The sequence below is a fragment of the Oncorhynchus kisutch genome, linkage group LG16, assembly GCF_002021735.2.
Source record: "Oncorhynchus kisutch isolate 150728-3 linkage group LG16, Okis_V2, whole genome shotgun sequence".
In the NCBI taxonomy this organism is placed as follows: Eukaryota; Metazoa; Chordata; class Actinopteri; order Salmoniformes; family Salmonidae; genus Oncorhynchus; species Oncorhynchus kisutch.
Genome location: NC_034189.2, coordinates 13,730,926 through 13,746,084, shown reverse-complemented (window position 1 = coordinate 13,746,084; position 15,159 = coordinate 13,730,926). Strand labels below are relative to the sequence as shown.

The following is a 15,159-nucleotide window of genomic DNA, read 5'->3' as shown; positions in this document are numbered from 1 at the left end:
TGACTCACTCCTTGATGACCTTGATGTCCATATAGTGGTTTCCGTCATATCGTACGGTCACACCAAAGTCCATGGCTATAGTGTAGTGTTTACCAGACTTCAAAACAGACACGCCTGTAGCTGGGGTCAGTGGGATGTTCACATTGATACCATCCAACTAGGAGGAGAAGAGGACACAGACGTGTTAGTGAGGGGCACTTCATTTTTTATGTTTTTTAGCTTCCTCTTTATAAGCTGTTCTGTGTTTTGTATGAATTTGATGCATTTAATGCTGCTCAGGAATTTCCCTTCGGTGGCAAAAACATATTTATTGAATACAATGACACACTGTTCTTGACAGTGTATGTTACTTTATATTGAATGTGTACATGCAGGGCTCTGCATTTTATCACTATTTCATTCTATTGTTACGTATTTAAACATTTTCAAACGTCTTCCTCATCTCTTTTTCTCTCTACCCCAACCCTATCCCTCCATCAATCCCTCTCTCTCTCACCTGCACGGTGCCTCCCTTCAAGATGGAGATCTTCACCCCACGCACGTACACATGCACAGCCTTCAGGTAGGAGATGGTTGGTTTGTTGAAGCGGTTCTCGTTGTCAGCATGCACCTCGTAGTGAGGCACTGACATGTGGTTACAGGGCTCTGACATCAGGTAGCTGCAGTTCCCCATGAAGTTGTACTTCTTCTTGTCGAAGGTGGTGTAGTGAGGGTCACCAGACGCGATACAGGTAGAGGTGTCTGGGGGGAATAGTGATTATAAAGTTGGGAGTGAGATTAGTAATTGGCTGGTGGAAATAATACTGACTCATTGTTCACATAGTTGGGTTATTATTTTCACCAAATGATGCCTGACAAAATGTAAATAGTGTTTTCCAAGCTGAACATAATACATGTATACTGTATATAAGGCTGTCTGTTTGCATAGCTAGGAATCAAACTCTAGGAACGATCCACTTTACTGTAGGTTGGATGTTCCCGTGGGTTTCACGATGGAACTCCTTACCAATATAATAGATTTGATAAGACTTTCATCTTTATATAAGTGATGATAACTGAGCTAATACAAGTTATGATAACTGAGCTAATACAAGTTATGATAACTGAGCTAATACAAGTTATGATAACTGAGCTAATACAAGTTATGAGAACTGAGCTAATACAAGTTATGATAACTGAGCTAATACAAGTTATGATAACTGAGCTAATACAAGTTATGACAACTGAGCTAATACAAGTTATGACAACTGAGCTAATACAAGTTATGATAACTGAGCTAATACAAGTTATGATAACTGAGCTAATACAAGTTATGATAACTGAGCTAATACAAGTTATGACAAACTGAGCTAATACAAGTTATGATAACTGAGCTAATACAATTTATGATAACTCAGCTAATACAAGTTATGATAACTCAGCTAATACAAGTTATGATAACTCAGCTAATACAAGTTATGATAACTGGTATGCCGTAATACAAGATCTCATAACTTAGCTAATACCAGCTATGATAACTGGGGCGGCAGGGTAGCCTAGTGGTTAGAGCGTTGGACTAGTAACCGAAAGGTTGCAAGTTTGAATCCCCGAGCTGACAAGGTACAAAGCTGTCGTTCTGCCCCTGAACAGGCAGTTAACCCACTGTTCCTAGGCCGTCATTGAAAATAAGAATTTGTTCTTAACTGACTTGCCTAGTAAAATAAAGGTCAAATTTTAAAAAATTAATTAAATAACTGCGCTAATACAAGATCTCATAACTTAGCTAATACCAGCTATGATAACTGAGCTAATACAAGTTATGATAACTGAGCTAATACAAGTTATGATAACTGAGCTAATACAAGTTATGATACCTGAGCTAATACAAGATCTCATAACTTAGCTAATACCAGCTACGATAACTGAGCTAATACAAGTTATGATAACTTTGGCGGCAGGTAGCCTAGTGGTTAGATCGTTGGGCCAGTAACTGAAAGGTTGCTCAATTTAATCCGCGAGCTGACAAGGTAAAAGTCTGTCGTTCTGTCCGTGAACAAGGCAGTTAACCCGCCGTCATTGCAAATAAGAAATTGTTCTGTGTTGGACCCTTTTTTTTCAATTTTCGCCTAAAATGACATAGCCACATCTAACTGCCCGTAGCTCAGGCACTGATACAAGGATATGCATATTATTGGTACCATTTGAAAGGAAACACTTTGAAGTGTGTGGAAATGTGAAAGGATTGTAGAAGGATATAACACATTAGATCAGGTAAAAGATAATACAAAGAAAAACACACCATTCTTTGTATTCTTTTGTACCATCATGTTTGAAATGCAAGAGAAACGCCATAATGTATTATTCCAGCCCAGCTTCATTTTAGATTTTGGCCACTAGGTGGCAGCAGTGTATGTGCAAAGTTCCAGACTGATCCAATGAATCATTGCATTTCTGTTCAAAATGTTGTATCAAGACTGCCCAAATGTGCCTAATTTGTTGATGAAAAACTTTTCATGTTCAAAACTGTGCACTCTACTCAAACAATAGCATGGTATTCTTTCACTGTAATAGCTACTGTAAATTGTACAGTGCAGTTAGATTAACAATAATTTAAGCTTTCTGCCAATGTCAGATATGTCTATGTCCTGGGAAATGTTCTTGTTACTTACAACCTCAAGCTAATCGCATTAGCCTTCGTTAGCTCAACCCACCAATCCTGAAGAAGCTTTAACTGACTTGCCTAGTTAAATAAAGGTAAAATAAAAACTCAGCTAATTCAAGTTCTTATAACTTAGCTATTACAAGTTATGATAACTGAGCTAATACAAGTTGTGATAACTGAGCTAATACAAGTTATGATAACTTTGCCTAACAATGTATTATAACTCAGCTAACAGTACCTTTAGGATAGCAGGCTCCGTTGCGACACTCCTCTGTGGGAGAGCAGGAGTTGTCCACACAGTCCAAGATGTAGTTTCCAGCACAACGACACAGCTTGGAGCAGCCGTCACCAAAGATGATCTCTCCTGGCTAAAAGGACAGAGACAGGTAGAGAGGAATTGTTAACATGTTTTTTTGACAATATATATATATATATATTTTGTAATTTATTTGTGCATTCTGTAAACGTATGCGTGTGTTCCTTGTGTTGCTGGTCATTTTGAAAGTATATTTGTGATGTGCTGAGAGGAGCACTATCAATATCCATGTAAGTGGACATTCTGGACAGTAAAAGTACTGTATCGTATAATATTGTATCATATTGTGTATCACATCGCAAATATCGTGTATCATATATCGATTGGTAAGCCGTATGGTATATCACTCACATATTGTACATCACATTATATTGTGTCATATTCAATCACACAGTACATTCTTAACCACAGACTAACAATCCCAGATGGTCTCGTACCTCATAGTAGTCACCTCCCTCCAGACAGCCACATGTTTCTATGGGGACACAGCGTCTGCCTTTGAACACAAAGCCTGGCTTACAGAAACACGCGCTGATACAGGAGCCAGTGCAGTTGGTGGAGGGTTCCTTACAGCTGGGGATGCAGGCAGGGCCACACTCTATATACTCAGCATTGGGAGGGCACGTCACTATTGGGGGAGAGAGGGAGAGGAGGATGGGGGGAGGCAAAGAAGAGAGGGAAAGGGGGTGGGGGCGGAAGGGAGACAAGGGGTTAATATCAGGAATTATTGGGTTACCAATGAATTGATTTGTGCAAATACAGAAAGCGGTTTCTGATTCTGATCGTAAGAATGAGAACAAATGATTGTCTGTTAATTTCACCTGGTGGTTTTGTGGTAGTAGGTTTGGGAGTAGTTGGTTTAGGTGTAGTTGGTATGGCAGTAGTTGGTTTGACTGTAGTTGGGGGCGGAGGGACAGAGGGAGACAGCATGAGACATAAGAGAGAAAGACATTATAGCCAAGTCTCAGATCTGTTTGTGCTGTCTGGTCAACTCATATGGTCACAGCCTGGTCACCTCCCCTACCATCCAAAACGTCAGATGTCAAAACACCATTCTGAGTGTGTGTGGGTGTTTGTACGGACTGTTTATGTCAGGGGACTTACTTGTAGGGTAGCAGTCCAGCTCTCCTCCCTGGACCTTACACTCGTGCATTGGAGGGCAATCAGAGGGATTGCAGGTGACGAAGGGAGCGTTACAATAACATTTCAGCTTACAGTCCTCCAGGTACCACTCCTCACCAGGCTGGAGGGAGGGAGGGAGGGAAGGAGGAGAGATGGAGGGAGAGACAATAGTTCATCAGTGGTTGGTTGCAGGTTGGTTACATACACGTCACACACACAAGTCCATCACCCGACACACAACACACTCACCTCGTAGTACTGTCCGTTGGTGCCTTTGCAGCCACAGGAGTTCTCTTTGACACACTTCCCAGCGCTGAGGACGTAACCAGGGTCACACACACAGCCCTCTGAACAGGGAGCATCACACCCTGTGGAGGGTCTGGAGGCACAGGTGGGCTGGCAAGGGGCGGCACAGGGCACGTACTGACTGTTGGGGGGGCATGTCAGAGCTGGAGAGAAGGAGGGAAGAGGAGACATTAGGAGATAGGTCTACTTTAAAACATGACTGTCTCTTAATAATGACATTGTTGGTCATACGGAACAGTACTGTTAGAGTGTATTGTTTGGTCTTTGATGTGCTAATAACAGCAGGGTCTTTGGTGAGTGAATGAATAATTATTATTATATTAATCACTGCAATTTCCATCTTCATCATCAATATCCGTCTCTTCCTTGTTATTATTATGTATAACATGTATCTGTAGCAGGGTTGGGGTCCATTTCAATTCCAGTCAATTCAGGATGTACTTTAAAATACCAATTCCAATTCTCTTTAATGCTTTTCAGTGAGGGAAAACTTGGAATGAGAATTTGGTTTACTTTCTGAAATGACTGGAATGAAATGGAATTGACCCCAACCACTGATCTGTACTCACGGCAGAAGGTGCTGTTCCTCCAGGTTCCGATGGTGACTCCCCTCGGTCCTGACAGTCGTTGACGTACGACTCGATGGACTCACACAGGATGGGTTGAGCACCATCCAGCTCGCACAGGTCAAACAGACAGTCCTTGAAGAACTCTGAAATAGACACACATAAACATATGCGTGTCTTCGACTGCACCCAAAGCTTGGAGGTTTGGTTACTTAGTGACAAAGTTGTTTGAATTGAATATAATTAAGAGTGTTTAAACATTTATGCACTAAATATGTCTATATATTTACAAAATGTTTTTCTTGGGTGTGAGATTTTACACATTAAACAAACTTTTGTTGAATCTTAAAGACCAAATATGATATGACCCTATATACCGTACATTACAGTAATATCTCACATTAGGTAAGACACTATATACCACACATTACGGTAGTTACTCATCATTGGGTTGACCTTGTGGTGACAGACAGCGAACGGTCCGTTCTTGTCCAGTAGCATGCCGCAGTAGCCAGAGCTCTTCATACTGTCCAGTTCATCATCAGTACAAGCTGGGATGGTGGTGTTGGGCTTCTTGTTTACAACTGGAGTCAGAGACAGGGTGAATCAGTCATGTGTGTGTGTTGGTGTGTGTGGTGTGTGTGTGTGTGTGTGTGTGTGTGTGGGTGTTGTGTGTGTGTGTGTGGTGTGTGTGTGTGTGTTGTGTGTGTGTGGTGTGTGTGTGTGTGTGTAACTGGTGGTATGACTCACTTGGGATCATGTGACCCCAGCATGTGTCAAAGTCATTGGGGTTGGTGGTCAGAGAACGTCGGGTTTCCTGAAGTCATAGTTGGAGTTTCCGTTGTAGTCTCCACACAGTCCACACAGCTTGTCCCTTATAGCTAAATACAGAGGCGCAAATAGACCGATGAGTCAAGCATTTTTTTTACAATATTAATTAATGACAACATTATAAAATTAAAATATTACAATGTGAGAAATTTCTACTTGGTTTTTATTTTACGTTGTGTTTATATGGTTATTTGAATGGTATATCATGTCGGGGTCACCAAAACTGTAGGAGAGAAACCAAGCTGCATAGACCCCATTTTTGGTCTTTCTCTCTCTCTCTCTCTCTCTCTCTCTCTCTCTCTCTCTCTCTCTCTCTCTCTCTCTCTCTCTCGTCTCTCTCTCTCTCTCTGTATGTGTGTGTGTGTGTTTGTCTTCAGTGTGTGTATGAAGCAGTTTTGACTCACTCCTTGATGACCTTGATGTCCATATAGTGGGTTCCGTCATATCGTACAGTCACACCAAAGTCCATGGCTACAGTGTAGTGTTTACCAGACTTCAAAACAGACACGCCTGTAGCTGGGGTCAGTGGGATGTTCACATTGATACCATCCAACTAGGAGGAGAAGAGGACACAGACGTGTTAGTGAGGGGCACTTCATTTTTTATGTTTTTTAGCTTCCTCTTTATAAGCTGTTCTGTGTTTTGTATGAATTTGATGCATTTAATGCTGCTCAGGAATTTCCCTTCGGTGGCAAAAACATATTTATTGAATACAATGACACACTGTTCTTGACAGTGTATGTTACTTTATATTGAATGTGTACATGCAGGGCTCTGCATTTTATCACTATTTCATTCTATTGTTACGTATTTAAACATTTTCAAACGTCTTCCTCATCTCTTTTTCTCTCTACCCAACCCTATCCCTCCATCAATCCCTCTCTCTCTCACCTGCACGGTGCCTCCCTTCAAGATGGAGATCTTCACCCCACGCACGTACACATGCACAGCCTTCAGGTAGGAGATGGTTGGTTTGTTGAAGCGGTTCTCGTTGTCAGCATGCACCTCGTAGTGAGGCACTGACGTGTGGTTACAGGGCTCTGACATCAGGTAGCTGCAGTTCCCCATGAAGTTGTACTTCTTCTTGTCGAAGGTGGTGTAGTGAGGGTCACCAGACGCGATACAGGTAGAGGTGTCTGAGGGGAATAGTGATTATAAAGTTGGGAGTGAGATTAGTAATTGGCTGGTGGAAATAATACTGACTCATTGTTCACATAGTTGGGTTATTATTTTCACCAAATGATGCCTGACAAAATGTAAATAGTGTTTTCCAAGCTGAACAAAGTACATGTATACTGTATATAGGCTGTCTGTTTGCATAGCTAGGAATCAAACTCTAGGAACGATCCACTTTACTGTAGGTTGGATGTTCCCGTGGGTTTCACGATGGAACTCCTTACCAATATAATAGATTTGATAAGACTTTCATCTTTATATAAGTGATGATAACTGAGCTAATACAAGTTATGATAACTGAGCTAATACAAGTTATGATAACTGAGCTAATACAAGTTATGATAACTGAGCTAATACAAGTTATGATAACTGAGCTAATACAAGTTATGATACCGAGCTAATACAAGTTATGATAACTGAGCTAATACAAGTTATGATTACTGAGCTAATACAAGTTATGATAACTGAGCTAATACAGTTATGATAACTGAGCTAATACAAGTTAATGATCACTGAGCTACTACAAGTTATGATAACTGAGCTAATACAAGTTTATGATAACTCGCGCTAATACAGTTATGATAACTGAGCTAATACAAGTATGACAACTCAGCTAATACAAGATCTCATAACTTAGCTAATACCAGCTATGATAACTGAGGGGCTAATACAAGTTATGATAACTGACTATACAAGTTTGATAACTGAGATAACACAATTATGATAACTTTGGCGGCAGGTAGCCTAGTGGTTAGATCGTTGGGCCGTACTGAAAGGTTGCTCAATTTAATCCTCGAGCTGACAAGGTAAAAGTCTGTCGTTCTGTCCGTGAACAAGGCAGTTAACCCTCCGTCATTGCAAATAAGAAATTGTTCTTAAAAACCTCTCTGTTGGCAACTAATTTTTAAAATTTTCGCCTAAATGACATAGCCACATCTAACTGCCTGTAGCTCAGGCACTGATACAAGGATATGCATATTCTGGGTACCATTTGAAAGGAAACACGTTGAAGTGTGTGGAAATGTGAAAGGATTGTAAGAAGGATAAACACATTAGATCAGGTAAAGATAATACAAAGAAAAACCCACCATTCTCTTGTATTCTTTTGTACCATCATGTTTGAAATGCAAGAGAAAAGCCATAATGTATTATTCCAGCCCAGCTTCATTTTAGATTTTGGCCACTAGGTGGCAGCAGTGTATGTGCAAAGTTCCAGACTGATCCAATAATCATGCATTTCTGTTCAAAGTTGTATCAAGACTGCCCAAATGTGCCTAATTTGTTTGATGAAAACTTTTCATGTTCCAAACTGTGCACTCTACTCAACAATAGCATGGTATTCTTTCACTGTAATAGCTACTGTAAATTGTACAGTGCATTAGATAACAAGAATTTAAGCTTTCTGCCATGTCAGATATGTCTATGTCCTGGGAAATGTTCGTGTTACTTACAACCTCAAGCTAATCGCATTAGCCTTCGTTAGCTCAACCCCCACCAATCCTGCCTAGTTAAATAAAGGTAAAATAAAAACTCAGCTAATTCAAGTTCTTATAACTTAGCTATTACAAGTTATGATAACTGAGCTAATACAAGTTGTGATAACTGAGCTAGACAAAGTTATGATAACTTTGCCTAACAATGTATTATAACTCAGCTAACAGTACCTTTAGGGTAGCAGGCTCCGTTGCGACACTCTCTGTGGGGAGAGCAGGAGTTGTCCACACAGTCCAAGATGTAGTTTCCAGCACAACGACACAGCTTGGAGCAGCCGTCACCAAAAATGATCTCTCCTGGCTAAAGGACAGAGACAGGTAGAGAGGAATGTTAACATGTTTTTTTGACAATATATATATATATATATATTTTGTAATTTATTGGTGCATTCTGTAAACGTATGCGTGTGTTCCTTGTGTTGCTGGTCATTTTGAAAGTATATTTGTGATGTGCTGAGAGGAGCACTATCAAATCCCATGTAAGTGGACATTCTGGACAGTAAAGTACTGTATCGTATAATATTGTATCATATTGTGTATCACAATCGAATGGTATGGTATAGTATATCAGCAATATACACAATATTGTACATCACATTATATTGTGTCATATTCAATCACACAGGTACATTCTTAACCACAGACTAACAATCCCAGATGGTCTCGTACTCAATAGTAGTCACCATCCCTCCAGACAGCACATGTTTCTATGGGGACACAGCGTCTGCCTTTGAAACACAAAGCCTGGCTTACAGAAACACGCGCTGATACAGAGCCAGTGCAGTTGTGTGGAGGGTTCCTTACAGCTTGGGGATGCCAGGCAGGGCCACACTCTATATACTCAGCATTGGAGGGCACGTTCCACCTATTGTGGGGGGAGAGAGGGAGAGGGAGGGGGATGGGGGGAGGCAAAGAAGAGAAGGGAAAGGGGGGGGGGCGGAAGGGAGACAGGGGTTAATATCAGGATTATTGGGTTACCAATGAATTGATTTGTGCAAATACAGAAAGCGGTTTCTGATTCTTGATCGTAAGAATGAGAACAAAGATGATTGTCTGTTAATTTCACCTGGTGGTTTGTGGTAGTAGGTTTTGGAGTAGTTGGTTTTAGGTGTAGTTGGTATGGCAGTAGTTGGTTTGACTGTAGTTGGGCGGAGGGACAGAGGGAGACCAGCATGAGACATAAGAGAGAAAGACATTATAGCCAAGTCTCAGATCTGTTTGTGCTGTCTGGTCAACTCATAGTGGTCACAGCCTGGTCACCAATCCCCTACCATCCAAAACGTCAGATTGTCAAAACACCATTCTGAGTGTGTGTGGGTGTTTGTACGGACTGTTTATGTCAGGGGACTACTTGTAGGGTAGCAGTCCAGCTCTCCCTCCCTGGACCTTACACTCGTGCATTGGAGGGCAATCAGAGGGATTGCACTGGTGACGGAAGGGAGCGTACAATAACATTCAGCTTAAAGTCCCTCCAGGGTACCCACTCCTCACCCAGCTGGAGGGAGGGAGGGAAGGAGGAGAGAGGGAGGGAGAGACAAATAGTTCATCAGTGGTTGGTTGCAGGTTGGTTACATACACGTCACACACACAAAGTCCATCACCCGACACAACAACCACTCACCTCGTAGTACTGTCCGTTGGTGCCTTTGCAGCCACAGGAGTTCTCTTTGACACACATCCCAGCGCTGAGGACGTAACCAGGGTCACACACACAGCCCTCTGAACGGGAGCATCACACCCTGTGGAGGGTCTGGAGGCACAGGTGGGCTGGCAAGGGCGGCACAGGGCCACGTACTGACTGTTGGGGGGGCATGTCAGAGCTGGAGAGAAGGAGGGAAGAGGAGACATTAGAGATAGTCTACTTTAAAACATGACTGTCTCTAATAATGACATTGTTGGTCATACGAACAGTACTGTTAGAGTGTATGTTGGTCTTTGATGTGCTAATAACAGCAGGGTCTTTGGTGAGTGAATGATAATTATTAGTATATTAATCAACGCAATTTCCATCTTCATCAATCAATATCCGTCTCTTCCTTGTATTATTATGTATAACATGTATCTGTAGCAGGGTTGGGGTCCATTTCAATTTCATTCAGTCAATTCAGGATGTACTTTAAAATACCAATTCCAATTCTCTTTAATGCTTTTCAGTGAGGGAAAACGTGGAATGAGAATTTGGTTTACTTTCTGAAATGACTGGAATGAAATGGAATTGACCCCAACCTGATCTGTACTCACGGCAGAAGGTGCTGTTTCCTCCAGGTTCCGATGTGACTCCTCGTCCTGACAGTCGTTGACGTAACGACTCGATGGACTCACACAGGATGGGTGAGCAACATCCAGCTCGCACAGGTCAACAGACAGTCCTTGAAGAAACTCTGAAATAGACACACATAAACATATGCGTGTCTTCGACTTTGCACCCAAAGCTTGGAGGTTTGGTTACTTAAGTGACAAGTTGTTTGAATTGAATATAATTAGAGTGTTATAAAACATTTATTGCACTAAATATGTCTATATATTTACAAAATGTTTTCTTGGGTGTGAGATTTACACATTAAACACACTTTTGTTGAATCTTAAAGACAAAATATGATATGACCCTATATACCGTACATTACAGTAATATCTCACATTAGGTAAGACACTATATACCACACATTACGGTAGTTACTCACATTGGGGTTGACCTGGGGTGACAGACACGAACGGTCCGTTCTTGTCCAGTAGCATGCCGCAGTAGCCAGAAGCTCTCATACCTGTCCAGTTCATCATCAGTACAGCCTGGGATGGTGGTGTTGGGCTTCTTGTTACAACTGGAGTCAGAGACAGGTGAATCATCATGTGTGTGTGGTTGGTGGTGTGTGTGTGTGTGTGTGTGTGGTGTGTGTTGTGTGTGTGTGTGTGTGTGTGTGTGTGTGTGTGTGTGTGTGTGTGTGTGTGTGTGTGTGTGTGTAACTGGTGGCATGACTCACTTGGGATCTGTGACCCAGCTGTGTCCAAAGTCATTGGGGTTGGTGGTCAGAGAACCGTCGGGTTTCCTGAAGTCATCGTTGGAGTTTCCGTTGTAGTCTCCACACAGTCCACACAGCTTGTCCTTATAGCTAAATACAGAGGCGCAAATAGACCGATGAGTCAAGCATTTTTTTTACAATATTAATTAATGACAACATTATAAAATTAAATATTACAACAATGAGAAATTTCTACTTGGTTTTTATTTTACGTTGTGTTTATATGGTTATTTTAATGGTATATCATGTCGGGGTCACCAAAACTGTAGGAGAGAAACCAAGCTGCATAGACCCCATTTTTGGTCTTTCTCTCTCTCTCTCTCTCTCTCTCTCTCTCTCTCTCTGTATGTGTGTGTGTGTGTGTGTTGTCTTCAGTGTGTGTATGAAGCAGTTTTGACTCACTCCTTGATGACCTTGATGTCCATATAGTGGTTTCCGTCATATCGTACGGTCACACCAAAGTCCATGGCTACAGTGTAGTGTTTACCAGACTTCAAAACAGACACGCCTGTAGCTGGGGTCAGTGGGATGTTCACATTGATACCATCCAACTAGGAGGAGAAGAGGACACAGACGTGTTAGTGAGGGGCACTTCATTTTTTATGTTTTTTAGCTTCCTCTTTATAAGCTGTTCTGTGTTTTGTATGAATTTGATGCATTTAATGCTGCTCAGGAATTTCCCTTCGGTGGCAAAAACATATTTATTGAATACAATGACACACTGTTCTTGACAGTGTATGTTACTTTATATTGAATGTGTACATGCAGGGCTCTGCATTTTATCACTATTTCATTCTATTGTTACGTATTTAAACATTTTCAAACGTCTTCCTCATCTCTTTTTCTCTCTACCCCCAACCCTATCCCTCCATCAATCCCTCTCTCTCTCACCTGCACGGTGCCTCCCTTCAAGATGGAGATCTTCACCCCACGCACGTACACATGCACAGCCTTCAGGTAGGAGATGGATTGGTTTGTTGAAGGCGGTTCTCGTTGTCAGCATGCACCTCGTAGTGAGGCACTGACGTGTGGTTACAGGGCTCTGACATCAGGTAGCTGCAGTTCCCCATGAAGTTGTACTTCTTCTTGTCGAATGGTGGTGTAGTGAGGGTCACCAGACGCGATACAGGTAGAGGTGTCTGGGGGAATAGTGATTATAAAGTTGGAGTGAGATTAGTAATTGGCTGGTGGAAATAATACTGACTCATTGTTCACATAGTTGGGTTATTATTTTCACCAAATGATTGCCTGACAAAATGTAAATAGTGTTTTCCAAGCTGAACATAATACATGTATACTGTATATAAGGCTGTCTGTTTGCATTAGCTAGGAATCAAACTCTAGGAACGATTCCACTTTAGCTGTAGGTGGGATGTTCCCGTGGGTTTCATCACGATGGACTCCTTACCAATATAATAGATTTGATAAGACTTTCATCTTTATATAAGTGATGATAACTGAGCTAATACAAGTTATGAGAACTGAGCTAATACAAGTTATGAGAACTGAGCTAATACAAGTTATGATAACTGAGCTAATACAAGTTATGACAACTGAGCTAATCAAGTTATGACAACTGAGCTAATACAAGTTATGATAACTGAGCTAATACAAGTTATGATAACTGAGCTAATACAAGTTATGATAACTGAGCTATACAAGTTATGACAACTGAGCTAATACAAGTTATGATAACTGAGCTAATACAAGTTATGATAACTGAGCTAATACAAGTTATGATAACTGAGCTAATACAAGTTATGACAACTGAGCTAATACAAGTTATGATAACTGAGCGAATACAATTTATGATAACTCAGCTAATACAAGTTATGATAACTCAGCTAATACAAGTTATGATAACTCAGCTAATACAAGTTATGATAACTGGTATGCCGTAATACAAGATCTCATAACTTAGCTAATACCAGCTATGATAACTGGGGCGGCAGGGTAGCCTAGTGGTTAGAGCGTTGGACTAGTAACCGAAAGGTTGCAAGTTTGAATCCCCGAGCTGACAAGGTACAAAGCTGTCGTTCTGCCCCTGAACAGGCAGTTAACCCACTGTTCCTAGGCTGTCATTGAAAATAAGAATTTGTTCTTAACTGACTTGCCTAGTAAAATAAAGGTCAAATAAAAAAAAATAATAATAATAACTGCGCTAATACAAGATCTCATAACTTAGCTAATACCAGCTATGATAACTGAGCTAATACAAGTTATGATAACTGAGCTAATACAAGTTATGATAACTGAGCTAATACAAGTTATGATACCTGAGCTAATACAAGATCTCATAACTTAGCTAATACCAGCTACGATAACTGAGCTAATACAAGTTATGATAACTTTGGCGGCAGGTAGCCTAGTGGTTAGATCGTTGGGCCAGTAACTGAAAGGTTGCTCAATTTAATCCGCGAGCTGACAAGGTAAAAGTCTGTCGTTCTGTCCGTGAACAAGGCAGTTAACCCGCCGTCATTGCAAATAAGAAATTGTTCTGTGTTGGACCCTTTTTTTCAATTTTCGCCTAAAATGACATAGCCACATCTAACTGCCTGTAGCTCAGGCACTGATACAAGGATATGCATATTATTGGTACCATTTGAAAGGAAACACTTTGAAGTGTGTGGAAATGTGAAAGGATTGTAGAAGGATATAACACATTAGATCAGGTAAAAGATAATACAAAGAAAAACACACCATTCTTTGTATTCTTTTGTACCATCATGTTTGAAATGCAAGAGAAACGCCATAATGTATTATTCCAGCCCAGCTTCATTTTAGATTTTGGCCACTAGGTGGCAGCAGTGTATGTGCAAAGTTCCAGACTGATCCAATGAATCATTGCATTTCTGTTCAAAATGTTGTATCAAGACTGCCCAAATGTGCCTAATTTGTTGATGAAAAACTTTTCATGTTCAAAACTGTGCACTCTACTCAAACAATAGCATGGTATTCTTTCACTGTAATAGCTACTGTAAATTGTACAGTGCAGTTAGATTAACAATAATTTAAGCTTTCTGCCAATGTCAGATATGTCTATGTCCTGGGAAATGTTCTTGTTACTTACAACCTCAAGCTAATCACATTAGCCTTCGTTAGCTCAACCCACCAATCCTGAAGAAGCTTTAACTGACTTGCCTAGTTAAATAAAGGTAAAATAAAAACTCAGCTAATTCAAGTTCTTATAACTTAGCTATTACAAGTTATGATAACTGAGCTAATACAAGTTGTGATAACTGAGCTAATACAAGTTATGATAACTTTGCCTAACAATGTATTATAACTCAGCTAACAGTACCTTTAGGATAGCAGGCTCCGTTGCGACACTCCTCTGTGGGAGAGCAGGAGTTGTCCACACAGTCCAAGATGTAGTTTCCAGCACAACGACACAGCTTGGAGCAGCCGTCACCAAAGATGATCTCTCCTGGCTAAAAGGACAGAGACAGGTAGAGAGGAATTGTTAACATGTTTTTTTGACAATATATATAAATATATATTTTGTAATTTATTTGTGCATTCTGTAAACGTATGCGTGTGTTCCTTGTGTTGCTGGTCATTTTGAAAGTATATTTGTGATGTGCTGAGAGGAGCACTGTCAATATCCATGTAAGTGGACATTCTGGACAGTAAAAGTACTGTATCGTATAATATTGTATCATATTGTGTATCACATCGCAAATATCGTGTA

At 40.8% G+C, this 15,159-nt stretch overlaps 1 protein-coding gene across 1 annotated transcript in view; it reads right to left on the bottom strand.

The window, feature by feature from the left end:
* Positions 1-15,159, bottom strand: part of LOC116354060 (IgGFc-binding protein) — a 118,883-nt gene that overhangs the window by 87,971 nt on the left and 15,753 nt on the right. The window contains exons 22-34 of the mRNA XM_031793078.1: positions 14,770-14,899; positions 6,674-6,918; positions 6,187-6,335; positions 6,001-6,005; positions 5,383-5,535; positions 4,955-5,002; positions 4,329-4,528; positions 4,062-4,200; positions 3,779-3,850; positions 3,395-3,585; positions 2,880-3,009; positions 497-741; positions 9-157 (exon numbers count right to left, since the gene is read on the bottom strand). Coding sequence (XP_031648938.1) covers positions 9-157; positions 497-741; positions 2,880-3,009; positions 3,395-3,585; positions 3,779-3,850; positions 4,062-4,200; positions 4,329-4,528; positions 4,955-5,002; positions 5,383-5,535; positions 6,001-6,005; positions 6,187-6,335; positions 6,674-6,918; positions 14,770-14,899 — 1,856 coding nt within the window. The remainder of the gene's footprint in view (positions 1-8; positions 158-496; positions 742-2,879; positions 3,010-3,394; positions 3,586-3,778; positions 3,851-4,061; positions 4,201-4,328; positions 4,529-4,954; positions 5,003-5,382; positions 5,536-6,000; positions 6,006-6,186; positions 6,336-6,673; positions 6,919-14,769; positions 14,900-15,159) is intronic.